Here is a 24,289-nt window from a genome sequence, read left to right as displayed (position 1 = left end):
AGTGTGTGTGTGTGTCAGCCTATGAGTGAGTGCGTGTGTGTGTGTGTGTGTGTCCGTCTATGAGTGTCTGTGTGTCTGTGTATTTGGGGGTCTGATTGTGCATATATGATTGTGTGTATCTGATTGTATGTATCTGGCTGAGTGTGTGTGTGCGTGTGTGTGTGTGTTTGCGCATCTGATTTTGCATATATGATTGAGTGTATCTGACTGTCTGCGTGCATGCGTGGGTGTGCATGTGTGAGAGAGAGAGAGAGAGAGAGAGAGAGAGAGTTGATAGGCCTTGGTGACATCACTATCAGGGAGGATCCAAACAGACAGGAAAGTCAATTAAAGCTAAACTGAGTTTACCAGCTGGGTCTTCAGCACAGCGTGAGAGAGAGCGAGAGGGAGAGAGAGAGAGAAAAGGGGGAGGAGATAAAAAGAGAGGGAGTAAGAGAAGAACAGAAGAGGAGAGGGACAGAAAGAGTGAGCAGGAGGGCTTTACCGGTTAGGAGGAAAAAAAGTTTGAACTCGTTGATTCTTCTTTCTTGGAGAGCTTTTTGCGCTCTGTTCAGAACAAAGAGTCAGGGGTGTATGGCATAGAGGGAGCAGGGAAAGGGAAGTTGCAGGAATGTTTTATTTTTTTTATGGCCAGAGAACTGAACTTACAACAGGATGACGGGGTGAGAGGGGAACCGGGTGTTGGGAGAGACAGTGAGGGGAAGGGAAGCCTCAGCTAACAGAGAGATAAACAGAGAGAGGGAGGGAGGGAGATAGAGAGCGAAAGAGATAGGGAGGAGTGATCATTTCGATCCACGGTGACCGCACTGCCTTGGGGGGAGAGAGGCAAGGGTCCGTAACTCTGGAGCTGAAGGATAAACCATGGACTCTGCACATTGGTCACTCCACCTGGACGTGAGTACCGCAAGCGCGCAGACGTACACACACAGGCACGCACTCACACACACGCGCACTCGCACGCATGCGCCACAGACACATACACACACACACACATACGTGGCTGGAACGGTCGGAGCGGTTTGCCGTGCGCGAGCCGGCACCATGTCGCCCACGTGCTTGGATCGCACAGGGAGAACTCTCACCTGGGCTGCAGCTCACAGTGTCCTGACATTTATAAAATGTAAGGGTTTCTAAAAAATGACATCTGTGAGGGCTGTTGACTTTGTTGTTCAGATATGAATTGATTTCATTTTTCAGGACAGCGGTTGGTGAACTGCTGGCACTTTGTGATTGATTGGTGTTGAAGGTCAGGTGTCATTCCAGTGCATGCTTCTATTTTGGGGCAATTCATCTCAAATGATATGACTCTCTCTCCTGTTATTGCCTCCAACTGTGGAAGGACATAAGTCCTGTGAAAGTGATCATGCGACTTAACAGTGAGGAACTTAAGCGAGAGAGTGTTTTGTGGGTGAGTATGACACCCTCAGAGCCTTGTAATGACCGCGTGCGGTCAGGGTTGGACAGGTGGGAGGGAAACCTGCCGCTCGGGCATGGCGTAACGTTCCAGCAGCGTTCCAGCAGCGTTCCAGCAGCGTTCTCACGTCTGCTGGGACGCCGTCCGTCTGGGCCCCTGCGCCTGTCCGTCTCCAGGACATCACCATGGTGACGGCACTGTTGGAACTCTCTGCACCTTTCTCGAGGTCAATGCTCTGTATCTGCGTGTGTGTATGTGTGTGTGTGTATGTCTGTGTGCGCTCAAGTGCATGTGTGTGTCTGATTGTGCGCCTGTGAGTGTGTCTGTGGTGATGTGTGTGCATGTTTGTGTGCGCTTGTGTGTATATGAGCACTGTAAAAGAGAAGAAGAAGAATAGTATTTTCATAAAGGGCTGTTTGAGACAGCAGCCTGTGTGCTAGGCTGTGCTACTCTTGTCATTAGCCTCCTAATCTCCCTGGCTGAGATAAATTATAGGCACACTAATACGCCATAATAAACCCACTCTGCAGGCTACCTGCACTATTATTCAAATTATTTCATCACTTAAGTGCTGGCAAACGTGGGTTACAATTCAGCCGCACTTCTGAGTCAATGCTCAAGACTATCTCTGAAGTGCTCAATATACAGTCGGGGCACCATTAATGCTGTGCATGGAAATGAATGTTTACATAGCGCAGACAGGCTGCTCCAATGCAGCCTCACAGTGTGTTGAAAATGGCTGCCGTGGCCTTTGTGATGTCTAACGCGCAGGTTGGGTCATTGCGAGCCAACTGTCATCTCAGGTTACAGCGGCCCAGGCCTGGGAGTCACATTAGCGATTCTTCAAGGTTTTTCAAAAGTCCAAGTCCGTGTTCTACGTTCTGAATTGTGTTCAGTTACCAGCAGTGGTTGTTACGTCAGCATGACGTTCTGCCATGTTTGTGAGCTCACGCCCGACAGGGGTTAAAGTTCATGACCGGAACGGTACAGAGGGCGAGGCCTGCATTGAATATGCTTGCAGACATGAGAGGGCAGAGCCTCACTGCGGTGTGTGTTTCTGTCACGGGGGAGCGAGGGGGTAGGTATGAACACATGGGGTAGGGAGAGGGTAGGTATGAACACATGGGGTAGGGAGAGGGTAGGTATGAACACACAGGTTAGGGAGAGGGTAGGTATGAACACATGGGGTAGGGAGAAGGTAGGTATGAACACACAGGTTAGGGAGAGGGTAGGTATGAACACACAGGTTAGGGAGAGGGTAGGTATGAACACACGGGATAGGGAGAGGGTAGGTAAGAACACATGGGGTAGGGAGAGGGTAGGTATGAACACACGGGGTAGGGAGAGGGTAGGTATGAACACATGGGGTAGGGAGAGGGTAGGTATGAACACACAGGGTAGGGAGGGGGTAGGTATGAACACACGGGGTAGGGAGAGGGTAGATATGAACACACAGGGTAGGGAGAGGGTAGGTAAGAACACACGGGGTAGGGAGAGGGTAGGTAAGAACACACGGGGTAGGGAGAGGGTAGGTAAGAACACACGGGGTAGGGAGAGGGTAGGTAAGAACACACGGGGTAGGGAGAGGGTAGGTAAGAACACACGGGGTAGGGAGAGGGTAGGTAAGAACACACGGGGTAGGGAGAGGGTAGGTATGAACACTTGGGGTAGGGAGAGGGTAGGTAAGAACACACGGGGTAGGGAGAGGGTAGGTATGAACACACGGGGTAGGGAGAGGGTAGGTAAGAACACACGGGGTAGGGAGAGGGTAGGTAAGAACACACGGGGTAGGGAGAGGGTAGGTATGAACACTTGGGGTAGGGAGAGGGTAGGTAAGAACACACGGGGTAGGGAGAGGGTAGGTAAGAACACACGGGGTAGGGAGAGGGTAGGTAAGAACACACGGGGTAGGGAGAGGGTAGGTAAGAACACACGGGGTAGGGAGAGGGTGACGGCTGTCAGACAGGCCCCCCGCGTCTGAATGAGCCCAAGCGCTGTGAGTCGGGCACAGAAAGTGAGAGAGCGAGAGAATGGGAATGAGAAACAGAAAAAGAAAGAGCGGGTATCTGGGAAAGGAACACCGGAAGAACAACAGGAAGAGAACGAGGGGGCACCGCGCGACGAGACAGAGGCGGCGGATAAATCAGCATAGCTTGGCTGCTCTCTCTCTCCCTCTCTCTCCCTCTCTCTTTATCTTCCTCTCTCTCTCCCTCTCTCTCTCTTTATCTCCCTCTCTCTCTCCTCCCTCTCTCTCCCTCTCTCTTTATCTCCCTCTCTCTCTCCCTCTCTCTCTCTTTATCTCCCTCTCTCTCTCTCTGCTCCCTCTCTCTCTCCCTCTCTCTCTCTCTTTATCTCCCTCTCTCTCTCTGCCTCTCTCTTTATCTCCCTCTCTCTCTCCCTCTCCCCCTCTCTCTTTATCTCCCTCTCTCTCTTTATCTCTCCCTCACTCTCTCTCTATCTCTTCCTCACTCTCTCCCTCTCTCTCTCTCTCTCTCCCTCTCTCTCTTTATCTCCCTCTCTCTCTCCCTCTCTCTTTATCTCCCTCTCCCTCTCTCTTTATCTCTCCCTCTCTCTCTCCCTCTCTCTTTATCTCCCTCTCCCTCTCTCTCTCTATCGCTCCCTCACTCTCTCTCTCTGTCTATCGTGCCCTCACTTTCTCTCTCTCTCCCTCACTCTCTATATCTCTCCCTCACTCTTTCTCTCTCTCTATCTCTCCCTCACTCTCTCCCTCTCTCTTTTTATCTCTCCCTCACTCTCTCCCTCTCTCTCTTTATCTCTCCCTCACTCTCTCCCTCTCTCTCTTTATCTCTCCCTCACTCTCTCTGTCTATCGTGCCCTCACTTTCTCTATATCTCTCCCTCACTCTCCCCTCTCTCTGTCTATCTCTCCCTCACTCTTTCCCTCTCTCTATCTCTCCCTTACTCTCTCCCTCTATCTGTCTATCTCTCCCTTACTCTCTCTCTATCTCTCCCTCTCTCTCTTTTTTCTCTCCCTCACCTTCTCCCTCTCTTTCTTTCCCTCACTCTCCACCTCAATCTCTCCCTCTCTCTCTCGCTCTCTCTCTTTCTCTCCCTCACTCTCCCCCTCTTACCCTCTCTGTCTCTCTCTCACTCCCCCTCTCGCTCTCTCTCTCTCTCCTGTGGGCTTTTCCGCAAAAACACCATTCATTTCAGGGCTGAGAAAATGTTTTTAAACGCGAGAGGACCGCACTTCAGATAGCAGGCCGGCGGGTCGCGGGGGAGGGGGGGACGGCACGCAGACCTGTGGCCTGAGATAAGAGCGCCGGCCCTGGGCAGCGTCAGCGCCCCCCGAGGCCCGAGGCCTGGGGCAGGAAACGTGACCCGCGAGGCCAGCCACCCCCCCGCCCCGGCGGAATGCCCCCGCCGGCGGCAGCGCGGCGTGTCTGTGCCCAGCGTGTGTGTGCGTGTGTGTGCGCGCCGTGTGTGTGCCCGGCGTGTCTGTGTGTGCGTGTGTGTGCGCGCCGTGTGTGTACCCGGCGTGTCTGTGCTCAGCGTGTGTGCGTGTGTGTGCGCACCGTGTGTGTGCCCGGCGTGTCTGTGCGGCGTGTCTGTGTGTGTGTGTGCTCGGTGTGTCTGTGCGTTGCGTGTCTGTGTGCGGCGTGTCTGTGCTTGGTGTGTCTGTGTGTCTGTGTGCGGCGTGTCTGTGTGTCTGTGTGCGTGTCTGTACGCGGCGTGTCTGTGAGTGGCCAGCTCATTCACATGGGCCGCGGCAGCCAGGGTCACAGCGCTGTCTGCGCCGGAGTGCAGTGCGGGCCAGGAGGGAGGGGCGCAGGCAGGATCTAATAAAGCTGAAAGCAGCCCCTGGCACACTTAATCAGTCCCCCTCAGGAGGAGCGGAAGGCACGCAGGGAAAGCAATCGGCAGAATGACACGGGGGCCTGGATGAATGTCCCGCGTGACGTGGGAGGAGGGGGGCGGGAGGCGGGGAGCAGCAGCTAAAGGAGCCAAATTAAGTTTAGGAGTTTTTTTTTTTTTTACTTATTGAAGCGGATCAGGAGGAGAACGAGTCGGGCAGGGGTGTCCTCTGTGTCCGCCCCCCCTCCTCTAAACTGCGCCTCAGTAAAGTCGTACCGGTTACGGGGGGGCAGGTTTAATCTTGTTTATGAGCGGTTACTGTGGGAGTGAGGTGACCGGCTGCATGCCTGTGTGCCCTCCTCTGGAACGACTGGGGTGAGCTAGAGCGGAGAATGCACACCACACTCAGTCTGTGCCTCACGTCTTACCCAACAGCTGAGCCCTGGTTCTGTCTTACCCAGCAGCTCTGTCCTGGTCTTGTCTTACCCAACAGCTGGGTCCTGGTCCTGTCTTACCCAACAGCTGGGTCCTGGTTCTGTCTTACCCAACAGCTGGATCCTGTCTTGCCCAACAGCTGGGTCCTGGTCTTGTCTTACCCAACAGCTGGGTCTTGGTCCTGTCTTACCCAACAGCTGGGTCCTGGTTCCGTCTTACCCAACAGCTGGGTCCTGTCTTACCCAACAGCTGGGTCCTGGTCCTGTCTTACCCAACAGCTGGGTCCTGGTCCTGTCTGACCCAACAGCTGGGTCCTGCTTGTCTTACCCAACAGCTGGGTCCTGGTCCTGTCTTACCCAACAGCTGGGTCCTGGTCCTGTCTTACCCAACAGCTGGGTCCTGTCTTACCCAACAGCTGGGTCCTGGTCCTGTCTTACCCAACAGCTGGGTCCTGTCTTACCCAACAGCTGGGTCCTGGTCCTGTCTTACCCAACAGCTGGGTCCTGTCTTACCCAACAGCTGGGTCCTGGTCCTGTCTTACCCAACAGCTGGGTCCTGGTCCCGTCTAATTAAGCGACGCTGCCGCAGTCCTTCCGGAGCGCACCGATGCTGTGTGCTCCTCGCGAGCAGTGAGCGTCGCCATTTCCATGAATTTTCACGCATTCACTTCGGTTACGTCATTCTTACAGTGCCAGCTCAATGGACTGCAGTTACAGATATCAACAGGGATGATTTGAAGCTGTGACTCTATGTTGCAGCTTGAAATACAGCGATTCCCCTTTCAGACAATTTTGCCTGGTTCGCATGGAAAGGGACACACAGTAGGGTTTACTGGCCAAAGTGCTGGACACGCCCTCCATGTCCAGACCCCGCGCGTGAACGCACAGCTGTGTGGTTTTACTGCCTTTGCAGTACTGATAAGGTAATTGCTGTATCCCTCATTCAAAAGCAGGGAGGAGAGAAGAATGCTGACCAGCTGTAGAGACAGAACAGATGGGGAAAATGGTCGAGCAGAGTTAGGAAGAGGCACAAAAACAGGAGTTCTTTAGCAAAATAAAAGGATGGGAGAGGAAGTGTCAGAATAAGAGTTTGAGTTTCGGCTCCAGTGGGAATGCATTCACTCTGAGCTCCAGGTCAACTCTCAATCTGAGCATTCTCAAACAGATTTGGCCCATAAAACAGGATTAATGCAGTTTAGCATTAGAGGGTTTAAAATCTGGCACATCAATGACATCCACTCAGACATATCATGTGATTTTCAGTTGGATTGGCACAATTCCTTCATTGGTGTAAATTCTTGACTGCATTAACACTGTTCCTCAATTAGCACAGCTGGTCACTGCCTACCATGAGGTGTAGAGTAGGTCTCCCAGGTTGTGAGCTGGCATTGCTTCCTGCTAAGTGTTGGCAAGGATCATGGGATCATTTTTTTTTTTTTTTTTTTTGCTTGACCAAGCTCTTATGTTTTAGTGCTGTTTTATCATCTTGTCAACACAGTCCATCTGACTCAATCCACTCTCTCTCTCTCTCTCTCTCTCTCTCTCTCTCTTTCTCTCTCTCTCTCTCTCTCTCTCTCTCTCTCTCCAGTTACACCATGTACCCTGCTAACCTTCTGATCCTGATGGTCCTGCTGCTACCTCAAACCCCTTCGGGTCACCAGGGGGACCTGCCGCCGCCCCCTCCGCAGCCCGGCCTGGCCCAGTCCATCCAGAACCTCCTGCTGACCCGACTGGGCCTGCGGTCGCGGCCGACACCCCGCCCCGGCACGCACGTGCCTCAGTACCTGCTGGACCTCTACCGCTTCCACTCCCAGCAGTACCACCTGGTCCAGGACCCCCTCTTCGCCTTCCCCGACAGACACGTGCAGGGCGCCAACACCGTGCGAAGCTTTCACCACCTAGGTACCCACCTCAGTTCCTCACCTCAGTCAGCACCACTGGCCAGGTACCTGCAGTGGGATTAGCGGTTACTGTCCTGAGGAAATAGGAATAATAATAATAATAATAATAATAATAATAATAATAATAATAATAATAATAATACATTTTATTTATATAGCATCTTTCATCATACAGTGATGAGTGCTTTACAGAAGGAAACAATAAAACAAGCAAAGTACAAAACAGTGCAGCAATATAAAATCACAGTTAAAATACAATAACCCCTATCATCCAATCAATAAACTTGGATAAGCACACTGATAAAAATGGGTTTTAAGCCCGGCCGTGAATGCCACAAGTGGTTGGACCATACGTAGGTGTTCAGGCAGACTGTTCCACAGGCGTGGTGCCAGGGAGCAGAAAGCTTGATCACCCACAGTACGGAGCCGAGTCCAGGGCTCCCCCAAACGGCTATGGCTGCTGGACCGCAGCAAGAGGGGGGATTCCCAAGGAGACAGCAGGTCGGAGAGATAGGAGGGGCTATCACCATGCGATGACTCAGGAACCAGCGACTGTGTTTTTGAAGTCAATCCTAAAGCTGACTGGAAGCCAGTGGAGTGCAGGATGTCCTGTGCTGATACAATATTAGTCATGGATTATATTTATCAGCTGGAGTCTGACCCTGCGCTCTACCCTGGGTCATTTGCTATGTGTCCACACAGGGTTCGTCAAAATGGCCGCTTCCAAAACGGGTTGCTTTGGATACACGAGAGAAGTGAATGTCTTGCGAATTGGATGTGCAGAGAGCTGTCTGCTGTTCTCTTTTTGTTGGGAGTTACTACAACTCAGGGTTTTCACAAGCAGACTTTACACGGGTACTCGACCAGGGGTGGCCAATTTTATCCAGAAAAGGGCTGGTGTGGGTGCGGCTCTTCATTTTAGCCTAGCACTAAGACACCTACCCTAGATATTGGGGAAAATGTTTGGCCTTTGGCCAGTGTATTTCTATAAGACAAAGAAACCCTTGGTTGGAAGTACCTCATTTGTAAATGAGCCCTGTAAGGGGAAAGCATGTGCAGTACACTGAAATGTATGCAACGCTCATCTCCAGATTCTTAATGACGTCAAAACTTCTGGAAATTTTCTACGCCTTCAGGCTTTAAGCAAGGACCACAAGATCAAGTTTGGTCAAATGTTGGGACAGATGTGGGGAACACTTCTGAGAACTGCAAAGTGAATTTGTCAGTGTCCCTACAAAATAACATAATTTAACAATGAATAATAAAAAAACTTCTAAAAATTAAAATATAATAATAATAATAATATAGTACTGTTTAGCAGGTTGGGTCTGATATTTTGAGTCTTCTGCTTCTCTCCCGTCTCAGATACAGAAGGCCCCTCCCCACTCCCGTCCAGCAAATCAGGGACAGTCAGCCGCGTCCACATCGCCTTCAACGTGTCCTCCATCCCCAAGGATGAACGTGTCACCTCCGCCGAGCTCCGCCTCCAGCGGCGAGGGGCGGGCCGGGGGGCCGGCGCTCACAGAGTCCACCTGTACCTCTCCGGGAACCATGACAACGGCAGTTCCCTGCTGCTGGAGTCCCGCCTGCTCGCTGAAGCGGACACGGAAGTGTCTGACTCCTGGGAGAGCTTCGGTCTGACCTCCGACCTTTTAGAGCGGGCTGCAGGCCAGACGGGCCTCCTGGACTTCCTGCTAGAAATCACCGCCCTCAACGCCAGCCTCTCCCGCGGGGTCAGAGGTCAAGGGGAGCGGCTGAGGGTGCGGCGCTCCGCCGGGCAGAGGGAGCCCAGCTGGGCGCGAGAGAGACCCCTGCTGGTGACGTACAGCCATGACGGGCGTGGGCAGCCCCTGGCCCCCCCGGGCGAGAGGCAGAGGAAGAGGAGGAGGGGCAGCACGGGGCGGGAGGCAGGCCGCCGCGGACGGGGCGGGGTCCAGAGCAGGGTGCGGCGGAACGGCGGCCGGGCGGCGAAGCTGCGCCGTCTCTCGCGGGCGCGCTGCCGCCGCCACCCGCTCTACGTGGACTTCAACGACGTCGGCTGGAACAAGTGGATCGTGGCGCCCAGCGGCTACCACGCCTTCTTCTGCCTGGGAGAGTGCCGCTTCCCCCTGGCCGACCACATGAACTCCTCCAGCCACGCCATGGTGCAGACACTGGTCAACTCAGTCAACGGAGCCGTGCCCCGGGCCTGCTGCGTCCCCACTGCCCTCAGCCCCATCGCCATGCTCTACCTGGACCAGCACGACCGCGTCGTCCTCAAGAACTACCAGGACATGGTGGTGGAGGGCTGTGGCTGCCGGTAGCAAGCCCAGAGGGAGACGTTTCGGTAGAGGGAGGGAGGGGGAGGCACTCTCTCTCTCTGTCTGTGATCGCCAGGAATACCTTCCCACAATCCCCCACACCTGAGCAACCCCCACCCCCCCCCCCCCGCTCCGCAGGTGCCCTGCATGCCCCACCCTGATGTGGCAGTGGCTGTAGTCATGGGCTGTATCTTGTGTTGTGCTTTGTTTACTGTACAACGGTAACCCTGTCTCAATGTGTGTGCGTCCCTGTGTATCTGTGCTGCTTTGTCCTCCATGCTGGTTTCCTGTGAGTCACCTTTCCAAACCTCATTGCACAGCCAGCCGCACTCGATCGACTCAGTACGAGAGACGTGATTGGACGACACTCCTCTTTCAGGGACGGCCCAAAGTGATTGGGTATCGCCGCGTGATTTGACCACCTCAAGCAGCTTCTCGCTCGTCTGACATTTTTTCACGCCTCATTGGACGTTTAATTTTAATGGGCAACGGTAGAACTCTCAACGGATCACATGACCGGCAGAGCTGAGTGGGGGACTTGATCTGATAATGAGGACTGCCCGTGTCATCTGCATCAAAGCTATCTGCTACAACATATTTATAACAGTGTTAATAATAATGAACTAAAAATGATATGGTTTGAATTGTGTTACTATTTAAAGAGACATTTTATTTCATTTTTCTTTTTCTGGCGCAGAGAAAACTCATAAAGGCTTAGAGGACAGAGACATACTGATTGAAGTCATTAATTCAATCTTTAAATACACAGCCCATTTAAATATTTAATGAACAAACATGAACAGATAATTATTAACAGTGTCCGCAGGGCCCTAACTATGACAAAAAGACCTGTTGTACCAGAATAAGAACTTTGACCAAACTCCATGACCACAAAATGACAGAAACATTGTTTGAATGCTTGTGTTTTTCGTTTGTTGTTTTGAATGTCAAAATAGTCATTAGTTGTTGCATCACTGTCAAAAAATGGTCAAGATTGGAGTTCAGCTGATAATTTAATTTGCTAGGTTTTTGATCAGGGTTTTATATGACTTTATAAATATGGCGTGATCTGTCTTGAAGTAATGTATGTGTTCACATGATGTCTCACCAGCACCATCAGAATCGCATCAGAAACTGTGGCCGTTTCAATGTCATTTGTGGCTTTTCTAATCAATGTGATTCGCCTGGGCTCTATAACAATTACGGGCTGACATCTCAGATTGTCCCGACTGTCCGCTTTCTCCAAATAATCGCAAAAGCAAAGATCTGTACTTAATGCCTGTGTCACGTGGATGTACAAGATATCCCCTTAATGGAATATATTTTAGCCTGACACAGCTGTTATTCCAAATAGCTGCATTTATCCAAATATACTGTAAACAACTGTACAGAGTGTGAAATGGCTTGAAAAACAAGCTGGTATATATGTAATAAACACCAAGCAGAGAACAAGCACTGCCAAATCCACCTAATCATTTCTCAAATGATCACTTACTTCTTTGTTTCTTTATGTTGTCTTGGGGACACATCCTTGGGCAAGGAGGCGCCATGTTTTCCAAACATGCATATCAGATTGGGTGGGTAATTCCAGTCCAGGAGGGCCGGTGTGTACACAACTTCTTATTTCCTGACAATCAGAAACAGATATGAGTCTTGTTGCCCACCTACAGAGACTGTCCAATAGACATTCAGTATTTATTTTGTACTTTATTTTATACAACAGATTAAACACCTGATTAACCACATCTAACCACATTGAAGCCAACATAGAGGAAATGCAAACCAATATAAGAAATGGGACTATAAATCTTATCCAACTTATATACTCAGTGATCACTTATTAGGTAGACCTGTACAACCTGTACAAAATGCAAATATTTAATCAGCCAATCATGCAGCAGCAACTGCATAAAATGCATAAAAGCATGCAGATGTGGTCAAGCTGTTTAGCTGTTTGTTAAGCTTTTTTTCAGACCAAATGTCAGAATGGGGAACAAATGTGATCTAATTGATTTTTACCCTGGAATGATTGTAGGAGCCAGACAGGAGAGCCAGACAGGGTTTGAGTAACCGGACGGAGTATCTCGATTCACAACAGTCTCTGGAGTTAGCTAGCAGAGAATGGTGCAAAAAACAATAATTCAGAAGCAGTTCTGAGGGCAGAAATGCATTGTTAAAGAGAAGGGCCAGACTGGTCAAATCTGACAGGAAGGTGACTGTAACGCAAATAACCACGCATTAAAACAGTGATATGCAGAACAGCATCTCTGAACACATAGCACATCAAACTTCTAAGTAGATAGGCTATAGCAGCAGAAGATTTCATAAGTCTAAAAAGTCTAATAAAGTGCTCAACGAGTATATCTCCAGATAGAGCACTGCATTCAATATAATTCAAATCTCCCATAACACTGAGAGGATAAATGGAACTGGGTACTTTTGCACCTCATATCCTGTCAGCACCACTTAAAAATCTGACTTCACACTTTATCTCCAACACTCAGTCCTGGAATAGCAGTTAAAGCAGTAATGGAGGGGGTGCACAGTGGCTGAATTCAGAGCTGAACTACTGCAGCCCCTTATGATTTCATGAAAGCCATCACAAGTGAGCACCTGGATATTTCACTTCTCTTTCTGCCCACCCCCTGAAAGCGTCTGCTGAACTAATTTAGCGTGTTATATAGTCTGTCTATAAGTCATCCGCAGTTCCTTTTCATATTCTTAAATGAACGTGAGTGAGAAGGACCTACTTGGCCATGGGTACTCAACCACAAATTGGAAATGAAATGAGACTTTCGTCTTCTGCGTGATCGCCCCCTCTCCCTCCGCTCTGCGTGAGACTGAAGAGGCACTGGGTTTGTGCCTTCAGCGGCCTCCAAACCCAACCCCCCTTCCCTCCAACTACAGGTCAGCTTCTCCACACATGGCTCCCAACCATCGTAATCTCTTGCCAGGCGGGCAGGTCGTACTGTGCACGGGGCTAAAAAGGGGCACAGATCCCAGCACCGGCTGATGATTTGTGGGGATGTAAACCTGGCCAGTGTGTTCCACTTGGAGAGTTTGGAGCTGTCGTTCCGTTCCTTCCCCCTGTGCTTAGCCCACCTCATACCTCACTGTAACAGCTCAGGGTCAAAGGTCGCTGATGAAGACCGGCAGATGGGCCGAATCCCGCCAGCCCCCGCCGTGCAGGCCGAAATCCTGCTTCCTGGTGAATCATCGCGCTCCCTCAGCTTATCAGCGCCCAGAACCTCTCCCCCTCCTTTTAAAAAATGAGCTGGCCACCTCTGCAGAGTGTCTTTTCCATTCCAATTGCACACTGAGCTCCCCGAAGCACAAGCACTAAACAAGAGCCATTTCATTCCTCAATTTGAATGAATCACTTCTATACTCATACAGCGGATGTCCTTCCACAGGTGCCTAATTTGATATGCTGTTAGTTGTGTATCAAATGCATACATGAACAAAATCACATCACAAATCGAGCACATTTGATCCTTTTGGCCCATTCTGGGCTTATGTAAACTGTTAAAGTTCAAATAACACAGAATTCTTAGGGTACAGTATGTAACAACAAGCCTAATTCATACTGTATATCACTTTGGCAAGGTTTAACTGACTAAACAAAACTGGCCTAAAATGTAAAAAAACTTTAGGATACATTTTAGTTGCTGTTTAGTTGTTTCAAGCTTACCATGTCAGCTAACATTAGCTGACCTCCACATTCATGTCCAGCTAGTACAGCTGTTAGCCATCTATCTATGTTGCAAATGCAATGCTTCAGGGTTGCCAACTCAGACACTTTTGGCGTGAGACAGTTGCTTTCAGGCTCTGTCTTTCACGTTATCCAAACACCAGCTCCAGCCAAATAAAAAGACTGCGATGAAGAGCAAAGCTACTCCCTGGTACGTTACAGAAAGACTGTTGATTGGGTCTCCATTGGGAGCCCCACACCGAAGAACCTTGTTCTGAATAGGGCAGTTGACCAAGGATAGAAAAACTACAGCAGCAGAAAAGATACAACACAATATCCGCAGGAGCTTAGATCTACTCATGAGTCCTATTATATCCAATTAATCCTATCCATGAGCATACAGTACTGTGCAAAAGTCTTAGGCACCTGTATAACATTCTATACAGATAAGATTCTTTCAAAAATAATTCAATGAAAGGTCCTAAATAAACGTACTATACATTTTACATTACATTTTAGTAATTTGGCAGAATAGTTAAAAACTGAATCAAATTTTTTGTGACCACCACTGCATCACTCCTCTGAGATAGCCAACGCTGTCCTGCAGTTCTATAAGACAATCAGCAGGGAGGTTGTTCAAAGCATGTTGGAGAACTTGCCACAGTTCTTCTCCAGACTTTGGTTGGCTCCTTGCTTCTGATCTCTTTGTTATGTTTCCTTGATCTGACAGCCTTGATCAATTTTTTATGTAAAAAGTAGTCAATTGCTTACAGTAATATGTTACTTTTTAAAAATTAAATACAAAAATCTCTCCGTAAAATTAAATCTTTTGGAAAATGAATATTTGGAAACCTCAAATGTGTTCTTTTATATTTACACACACAAAAAAATAAACATGTATCTATAATAAAGTCTAGGGTGCCTGAGACTAGACAGTAGTGTATATCACGCAAAACAAAGCAATATAACACATCATATAATGGAATTTGAGACTACAGTGCGCATCATCCCATTTAAGGGTAGTCTCAGCGTAGAACCATGCCCTGGAGCCAGGTATCGAACCCAGATCATGCCAGCACCACCCGTGGCTGAGTGGTTGCCAGAGAGGGAGGGCTTCAGGGTTTTTTGACAGGATTTTTGCTGCCGAACTCCATAAGCCGGTCTCCTGCGGCTGATAAGGCGCCGGCTGTCAGCCTGCGGCCGTACGTGAAGTGAGCGCGGTTATTGCGATGACAGCGCGGTGCAGGCCTTACGCCGGTGAGAAGAAACGCTTCGTAGCCGCGAACGCTTCGGCAGGCCCCAAAAAAATCTTACGCGCTATCCAAAAACTGGAGGCAGATATCGCGGGAGGCGGATGAGACGTGCCTAAGAAAATAACCACCGATAAAAAGTTGGTTTAAAAATATACTTTTAAATTACATAGAAACAAAATGAAAATAAACGGTGTTGTAGGAACTGGCGGTGAAGTTTGGCCGAGGCGGGGCCTTGGATGTGAGACGGAAATAGACGCTGAGGGTCCCGGTGGCAGAGAACACCACAGTGCCGGCCCCAAACGGGAGTCCAACGCCGGTCGTGAGTCATATACAGCACGTCCTGTCATTAAATGCCAAAATAATCATTGAAGGGGCTGAAATAACAGCTAAATCAATTTCTATTTCAACTTGATATATATATATTTTTTGTTTTGTTTTTTACTTCCTGCCGTGTATTAAGTGCCTACCTACTGATCTCGGCCTATCTGAAAGCAGAGGTTCTGTTAGTAGTTCCTTTCTAATTAGCTTGTTTACTTGTGCTGATGCTATTTGATGACTGATAAGACAGTACACAAGCATGCGTGGAAGAGGGTTGTGGCGCTTTCGTCCACTCAAAGTTAAACAGCAAGGCGATGTGCTGACAAGTTCTAATATCTAGGCCCACCTGTTCATGAAGGCCCTCTTGTAATTGGGGCTGGTCGGGCTGGACTGACCACACTGTAAAGTGTTTGTTGAAGATATCGCCCGAGTTTTTGGGTATTTTTTGAGGGAGGGTAACAGGGTTTACTCTACGGAAGGCTGGTGGTCTCTCCGTCGCTCCCTCTCTCCTCTCCCCTCTCGGTTGATTCCCGATTCCTGGCAGCCCCCGGGGCGGTGCAGGGGCTGGATAAAGACTTAGCTCTGCACTCGAACCTCCTGCTTCTCCCGAAGAGGCAGTGGCACAGTCATTCCTCACAGCCCCGGATGAAAAATGATGTTTGTACAGGTGTCTAGCGATGAGGACACCCTCCCTACTTTGCCTGGAAATTGCATTTGTTTTCTCTCCTCCTTTTCTCTCTGCTCTATCTTTCTCTCTTCTACCTCCCCCCCCCCCCGCCTCTGGTTACGTCTTAAACAAAATGTTTACTAAGGCAGAGGACTGAGAGGGGCCATGCACGGGGGAGGAGTGTCATAGAAGGAGATGATGTCTTTATCACACATTATTTAATGACAATTGTGCTGCATGTGAGGAGAAAGGTGAAGGGGGAGAGGCTGTAAAACTGCGGGGGGGATGGGGGGGAACTAACCCCCAGTCACATCATCACGGCTTTCAGTTTGGCACAGTAAAGGTGTAATGAGGACACACTTCAAAAGCTGAGTGGGAGTCGGGCGTGGTTTCATTTCCCCCCACCGAAAACAAAATGGCCGACCGTCCACAGGTCTCCTCCAACTCTCCACCTGACCGGCGGGACCTGCGGGATCCCGCGGAAACGGCCAGCGAACGTGGAAATAAACAATCGAAAGCAAAGATGAAAGGAAGGAGGGAAACGGAGTGATCCTGGGTGAGAACGGGAGAGGGAACCTCAGGACATCTGCTGGGCTGTTTACGCCTGCCAATGTCACTCTTCTCCAGATGTTGCGGAGCCCGTAGCAGGAACAGACAGGAGGGGGGGGGGGGGGGGAACACGCTGCCAGGATGGAATTGTAGCGCAACGCATTTTACTACTTTCACATTCAGCTTTCAGACCCCACCGTGGACTGAAGATCCCCTCCCCCTCCCCCTCCCGCGTGTAATCGCAGGAGTGAGAGCAGCGGGCGTAACAACAAATCACGGCTTTACCGTACCAGGCTTACAATCACAACAGCGGCTTCAGCAGCCGGCCATGTTCGCCTGGTAATGGATCTGAAAGGGCAACGCATTTATTCGGTTCGCGGTCAGAGCGCATTTGTCGAGCTGAAGTCCGAGGCGGCGTCTCGGGCACCCGGCTCGCCGGTCTCGCAGCGGCGATAAAGCATTCGCGCTACGTCGCTTGTCACTTTTCCACATGCGCTACGAGTCCAGCTTCAGACATTTATGAAACTGGACCCACAACACAGTCCTCTGGTAATCCACAAGGTAATAGAAGGAGTTTGTTTCCGTCGTTAGGGTAAGCACATGGGTTTGTTTCTCTAGGTGAGCGTCGCTTGAGTTTCACGCAACAGCCACTGCACTTCAGTACGGCCCCTGCATTACACTGAGATCCCTTGTTCTGGCGAGACAAAAAACCAGCCAAGGAATATTTTCACGTATGAAAAATGGGCAATCGGATCTCCATGATCTGTTTGTTGACTGTAACAATAACATTTTGATTGTCAGGTACAGTGTACAGTAGAAATAAATTCAAAAAAATAAAGTACAGAATGAATAAAATAACTTCATGAAATAAAATAAAGAGTTCATTGAATCTGATGAATGGTCACCAAGGGGGACATAACAAAAAAAGGACGTTCAAAACCCCGGCTCACTTTTTTTGGCAGCTCTTGTTTGGTTTTTTTTATTTTTTATTTATTTCTTTTTTTTCATTCATGCAAAGCAGTATCATTGCATTTGCACATGTCCCCTTCCCTGAAAAACACAGCCGACAACAGGCCTGTGAGTAACGGCCAGCAGTGGCTGGCCAGAGAACACTGTGCTCCGGAGGAACATTAAAACGCATTTCTTCCCCTTGAAACTCGACTGCAGGGAGAAAAAAGAAGAAACGGAAGAGAATAAAGGCCTGGCATCGACATCAGATTAGCACTTTAAACATCTGTGAATCTATCCGGCCCAAGTAAACACTTCCAGGCCGAACCCTGCCCAATCTCAAAATCCTCTGCCGGTTTCCTCCCTTCTCTCCCTGTGTCCTCCCTCTCTTTCTGAATTTTTCTGCCTGTCTCTCCTTCACTCTTTTCCCCCCCTCCCTCTGTTTGTCTCTCTCACTCCCAATCTCTCTCTTGCTCTCTCACACTCCCTCAATCTCTCACACACTCTCTGAACCTCTCTCACTTTCTCGGATTTTCTCTCTTCTGCTGTCTCAGTATCACTCTCTTGCTCGTCCTCTCCTCTCCCCTCCAGAACCGCAGCCTTGTGAGTCTCTTTGTAAGAGGCGCAGGTTGTGATCTCAGAGGATTCCAACATCAACAGCACTTGTCTTGCAGGTCAGGAGGTCAGTGTGAAATCCCGGAGCTCGTCTCAAGCGTGTTAATGTGTGTCCATCGTGAGCACTGTCCCACCAGGCTTCAAGGTGTGAAGAGTAATGTGTCTCGGGCGAGCCCTTTTCAGAGAGAGAGAGAGAGAGAGAGAGAGAGAGAGAGAGAGAGAGAGAGAGACAGAGCGAAAGAGAGAGAGAGGGAGAGAGACAGAAAGAGAGAGAGAGAGAGAGAGAGAGAAAAATGGAGGGAATACAAATCCTGCGGAGGCAGAGCTGTTGAGCGGTGGGGCCAGGAGGGGGCAGTGTGGAAATGGGGTGAGGACAGCGCGATGGAAAGGCCCGTAGCGCCCCGCGGCGCCCCACCAGGTCTGATTACGCCGGCGGAAAGCCGCTGGGCTGACACTGCACGGGAGGATCGGGTAGCACGATCCAGAGGTTCTCCTCCAGCTGGAGGACACTGTCCATGGCTCCTGCTCTTGCCAGATAACCTCCTGCTCCTCAGACCCCCTGGAACTACCGTGACGAGAACGCGGCTCGTTGTCATTTTCTTTTGCTCTCCTCCTCTCATTCCTTGTCTCATCCTTTGTTTTCACCAGTTATTTTTGTTGGCTGTTATGTCTCTGCAGGCCCTGCTGATGGCTTGTGTCCGATCCTGCACCGGAACACAAGCCACTGTTTTACACACTACCTGTCAGGAATATGCATTAGGATGTGCTCCCTGCCATGAAAAACCAGGGAGTACACTGCTATCTGTGCACTATCTGTGCACTAATGCACTGCAGTACACACAGTACCACAGGAGAGCTAGCTATTATGCGACAGCATCTCAAGGAAGAATTTCTTCACACAGAGTAGAGTAGTCGCCATATAGAATCTCTTGGAGGGTAATGTAAAAGAGGCAGAAACTCTGGGAGTTTTCAAGTTCAGGCTTAATACGGTGCTAAATACGATCTAGTTTCTGGGTAAAGGGTGAGCACAAGGTACCCTTTAGTTGTAGGAAAATGGAAAGAACTGTTAGGCGGAACGTTCTCATTGTCATGTCCTGTTATGTCATTTTATGTCATGTTATGTCATGAAAGTCTACTGGCTGCATGCCTACAGGGGCCTGACATGTTATGACTTTAGAAACATGGTAACTTGAGAAATCCAGACACTACAGATTGTCCGTCAGGATGAATCCTGTTCAGAGCTGGCCAATGGCCAGGCTCACATCTGTGACTCAACCTGCACTCACTGCAGGTTACTGACCAAGCCGCTCGGGAGAATATCAAGTCTTCTGAGGTGAACGTTTTCTGAACACTGAACCTGCACATAACTGAGGCTTATAGACATACTATGCAGGAGTTTTGGCCTTGCTGTGGCCTTACAATCCTCTGTCCTCAACCCCACCCATACTTCCACTGAGCACAAGAATCACGCTTGATGTCAAGTGAAGAGGAGAGGAGATCAGAGGTCTGCATGTATACCGTTTTTCAAATAACAATTTAGAAACATGCATGGCAGTGTTAAAATGATCTTTACAGAACTAGCACACCACGTAGCGTGCAGAAACATCTTTATTGTGACAGTAGCTTCTCTCTAGTGGAGTTGCAGCTATTTTGTGTTTTTCCTAATTCGGTATTTATTCATTGAGAACTGGGCTGTGAAGACCGAATCATACCAATCGCACATAACTAATCATGATAGTAACTTTGTTAGTCGAGTTGGCTACACATAGCTAGCATGCTTGCTGTTGTATTGAATTCAGTTCCCCCAGACTTAAATAAATGCAAGTGAATTACCCAGCCATAACTATAAACAGTAACAGTAGTCCCCATATGGGGGGGGGGGCATCTGGATGTAGAACTGTATTTCATATAAAAGGTTGTGTAACATTGCTAGCAGTATAGCTATAAGTAACATACCCACTGAAAACATACCAAATCTGCTCGGCTTTCATATGTGGAACGCATTCTGTAGTCATGTACTGTCACTACAACACGGATACTTAAATCTGGCCCTCAAATCCAAATCAGGCCCAGGTTTTCTTTTCTCCCGGGCAATTAACTGGACAATTAGTGCTGCTGATTGGCCACGCTGTCTTCACATCCAGGACTCAGAGGAAAAGGGAGGGTGGAAAACCAGCAGTTCTTGGCGCAACGGGGCTGTGATTTCAGTAACAGGGAATTACAGCCTCTGAAGAAGACCTGCCACTGTACTCTGAGACGATCTCTTAGATAGCTAAATTCCTACGACTGCACATCTGATAAGTGCATATTCCCTCTTACTGCACAGCAGGTGTCCCCTTTCAAATCCCCCATTTTACTCACTCCAGCTCCGTGCACAGTCTGCCTGAGCACGTAACGTCACAATTGTACCGAGGCCTAGTAATTATTCATTCAGTTGACTGCTAGACAGCATGTCATGCACCAGTTGGTAAGCGGCCAACTGAAACTTATTCCCACTATCCCAAGTTTAAGGGGGAAGCCTAGCTTCACTGCAGGCTGAGAGGCATCCAAGGTTTCTGCAAAGCTAAGATTAGACCCTCAGAATATTTTCCCCCCACTGATTCTTTTTTTTTTTTTGGTTTGAGTGTGCGAGCAATAAGATAAATCACTGTTCTGGGCCAGAACGAGAAAACCAAGCCCTCACTGATGTTATGTGGCTGCTCGACTTCCAGACCGTTTCGGGGGTGGTAGAAGGGGGGTGTCTCACCCCTCCACATGCGGATCTGAAGGTCCTACACTGGGAAGATAACTTTCCTACCATGCTCCTGAAGGAGCATCTTTATACCCGGGGACAGCAGGGGACATAACCCATGCCAGGGACATCCATCCGAGAGGAGGCCGCAGAGAAACAGGACGGGGATGGGGGGATGGAGGGGTGGGGAGGGTTTGGAGCCAACTGCAGGATGAGATGGTTTTCCTGTGTGCCGCATAGTTCAGCAGCACAGTTTACTAAGACCACCTGTGAGAGAGGGATCCTCTGCTTTGTGCTCCACAACACAATCTGTCTTTGTCTCAGACATTTGGCAGACTCTCTTTTCCTTAATGACCCACATGGCCATTGTGGAAAGACATGCTAATTGAATGCTATGACCAACGAGAAGAAGGGCGAAAGTGTGGAACAGATGACAACATGCCAAACAAAAGCAAAACCTCCATCTGCATTTGAGGGAGTGGCACTCCGCACATGTACTTTAACTCACTCCAAAACAAGACCCCCCCCCCCCCCCCAAATGAAATAAGGACAACAGTAAGATGCTCATTGTAAATATACCACATATTTCAATTAGTAGTAGAAACACTTGAATTTTTATACATTTTTATATTTGAAACAGCAAACAATCTTTTGAGAGCTGCCATGTTGTTCATTGGTTAATTGGATAATTACACACTGGGGCAGTTAAGACTGGGGCAGTTGAGACACCGGGGCATTGCAGCTTCGGGGCAGCACAATGTGATGTGAGTTGCTCTCGTACTCCTCCTCTCCCAGGTTGAGACCACATGCCAGTGACTGGTCACACGGAAGAAAGCATGCTGGGAACAGGAAGTCTTTAAAATCAGATCACACACGGAAATAAATATTTAAAGAACTTCAGGGGGTGGAGGGGCCATTGCATCTGTGTGAGTTAAGGAAGTAATGTGAGGGGGAGAGAGAGAGCAAGAGAGAGAGATTTCACCGGTCGAACAGTCCAATGAATACATACTTTAACGCCCTGTCTGTGTGTGTTTTTGACAAGGCATTTTTTGAAAAGCTATTCATATAATTGTTTTGCGACAAGACTAGGCTTAACACATATAAATACACATAGAGAATATGTGCTACTGTAATTTTAACATGACATGGGATAAAATGTAAAAAGCAGTGTTAAATCACTTTAAGACATGGCCCACCTGCATTGCCTGTATGCATCCCGGCATAATTTACCTGTCTCTAGAATAGCCCACCGGGGTTCTAGATCGGAAAGACGGATCAGAGACAGGGTCAAAAAGCAAAAAAACTGACAGCAATGGTGTGGCAGATAAATAAAAGCATTGCTCCTACTCAGTCCCCACATTCAACTGTTCAGTGGCAGGGCAAATCATTGAATAATTTTATACCTCTGTGGGTTCAAGCTGTGTTTTCAAAATGAAGGGCGGAAAAAAAGCACTTGATGTGAAAACCCTGCAGACATGTGTTAGCGATCAGCAGGCCTGCTTCGGCAAGACCGCCACTCAGACTTCCCTCCAACTGAGGCATTCTTTCTCACGGACCCCCAGAAACCAATCCTTTCCATCCCACTCTTCTGCTGCCCTTGCGTCTTATTTTACCTGGAAAGACATTTTTCTGAACTTGCCCGCCAAAGAACTTTCCAAGAGTTCTGCCGTCCACTTCCAGGACATGAGGAACTCAAATAGACATGGAGCTGGCATACGTGTGTGTGTGTGTGTGTGTGTGTGTGTGTGTGTGTGTGTGTGTTTGAGCACCTTGTGTGTGTTTTCTGCACTTTAGCACTGAGCACTCAAACGTGTGTTTACAGTACCAGTGCACAGGAGATGGCTGAGTGTTCACTTCCTGTACCTTCTCTGTCTCCAGCAGGTCTTGTCTAGGCATCTCCTTTCCCATGTCCCAGCGGATATGCATGTCTCGTGCCTGTTCACAGGAAGGCCATCCTTCTCGTCCTCCCCCCACTTCCCAAAGCCCCACGCCCCTCCCTCTCTCTGATGGATCACCTGCCTCTTTTCATCCAGCTCCAGGAGCTACTGCGGGTGCCTCGGCCCCCTAAAATGAGACACGGGGGTTTAGCGCACTCTCTCCCATGTTAAAGCTCTGGCTTGGCCCCTCCTATCCTGTCAGCCAGAGGTTCCTCAATATATCCTAATTAGTGAGCCCCTTTCCTTTAAGAGCAACTCCAAGGCCCACCACACAAGAACATCGAATGCAAACAGTCTCCCCCTTAGCAACCTCAAATACTCCCACACACATAATTCACCCCACGCGGCACTCTCCCTCCGCACGGCAACTAAGGCTAGCCATGTTTGTGGTGTGTTAGCAGTTATCATGGCAACGCGGCACATACGGCAACCGTAACTGCCATGTTTATGGCATATTATCATAAAACATGATAATGAAGAGCACGGCTGTAAATCAGATCTGATCAAAGGTCTTGTTTGTAATTATTTTGCCAGTGCTGTACATGTAGAGTTTATTTGTGGAGCGCTCCCTTTGGAGACACCCGAGCAGTTCAGGCGGAGAGCTTTTCAGGTAAGCTATTCCCCGCAGTCCCAGTGAAGACACCATGGGGACACCATGGGGACACTGTGTCAATTTGTCATTTTAGACCTTACATTTCACTCCAACTGGCCCTGAAAAACCCCTTTATAGTTTTTGTGAAAGTCCTAAAGAGAGGTATATTAGTGCCTCAGTTGATAAAGAGACTCACCATGATTCAGGATTGGGACATTATTGGTCATATAGTATGTTTTGATGCATCCAAGGAATTTGGCTTAATTTGTTGCTCTTTGTGTAATAGTTATGTCAGGGACGAGCCACAGTGGGGGAGAATGGAGGCATAATGTAGGTACTGTACATCTTATACATAAATACAGAGTATTGCCCTTGGTATAAACTAGTAAATGTACATCATATTGCAAATTGTACATTATATTGCACATTATATTGTATGTACATTATACCAATGCAGACTTGAAATAAATATGCTTGTCTTTGCATGGATATTATGATTTTATACATAAAAATACAGAACAAAGAAAAACATGTTCAAGCGGTTGATAATATTTCCAGCAATATTAGGCTGCGCTATTATGTAAGTATGAACTAATTCATATGGTATAGGAATGTGTAATTATTATTGCTTTCCGCACATTATTTCTTCATTTTTGCATATTGTTGATTAACATTTACATGTATTACACACTATATGTATAATGCCAAAAAGACACATTGTTGCAAAGTATTGTCAAGTAACTGTCAAAATCTATTAATAAGTGCAGTGCTTTCAGAAATTGTGCCAGCACTGGGCACACACACACACAATCATAAAAAAAGAACAAAATACTGGCTTTGTCTGACTTGCAGAGAATATGATTCACATGGAGGTATTAAATATGGTTGTGAAGTTATTTTACATATTTGAGAGCATTCTTAGAAACCATGATAACGGGCCCCTAAATTGTTTACAGCCCCTTGGGATCCATCCCCTGGAAGCGTGGCCTTCATCTACAGCCGCTGAGAATGACACCCACACGGAAGCTGAGAGCCCGGCCAAGACACAGGACTACAGCCAGGCCTTAAGATATCCTTCAAGCACTACACTCATCCCCTTGCTGGTGAATTCGTGCTTGTTTGAA

General features: G+C 48.7%; 1 protein-coding gene across 1 annotated transcript; it reads left to right on the top strand.

The window, feature by feature from the left end:
* The first annotated feature begins 356 nt into the window (after positions 1 to 356).
* Positions 357 to 11,316, top strand: bmp16 (bone morphogenetic protein 16). Its single transcript, XM_061217334.1, has 3 exons — positions 357 to 894; positions 7,252 to 7,565; positions 8,930 to 11,316. The coding sequence occupies exons 2-3, from the start codon at positions 7,259 to 7,261 to the stop codon at positions 9,865 to 9,867; spliced, it is 1,245 nt and encodes a 414-aa protein (XP_061073318.1). The 5' UTR covers positions 357 to 894; positions 7,252 to 7,258; the 3' UTR covers positions 9,868 to 11,316.
* The last annotated feature ends 12,973 nt before the right edge of the window (positions 11,317 to 24,289 follow it).

The sequence above is a fragment of the Conger conger genome, chromosome 13, assembly GCF_963514075.1.
Source record: "Conger conger chromosome 13, fConCon1.1, whole genome shotgun sequence".
Classification (NCBI taxonomy): Eukaryota; Metazoa; Chordata; class Actinopteri; order Anguilliformes; family Congridae; genus Conger; species Conger conger.
This window is presented reverse-complemented; position numbering and strand designations above follow the sequence as displayed.

Bases quoted from the DNA above. Each gene is read 5' to 3' on its own strand.
- bmp16 (XM_061217334.1), top strand. From the start codon at position 7,259: ATGTACCCTGCTAACCTTCTGATCCTGATGGTCCTGCTGCTACCTCAA. The intron at 7,566-8,929 runs GTACCCACCTCA...CTCCCGTCTCAG, and splicing joins GCGAAGCTTTCACCACCTAG to ATACAGAAGGCCCCTCCCCA.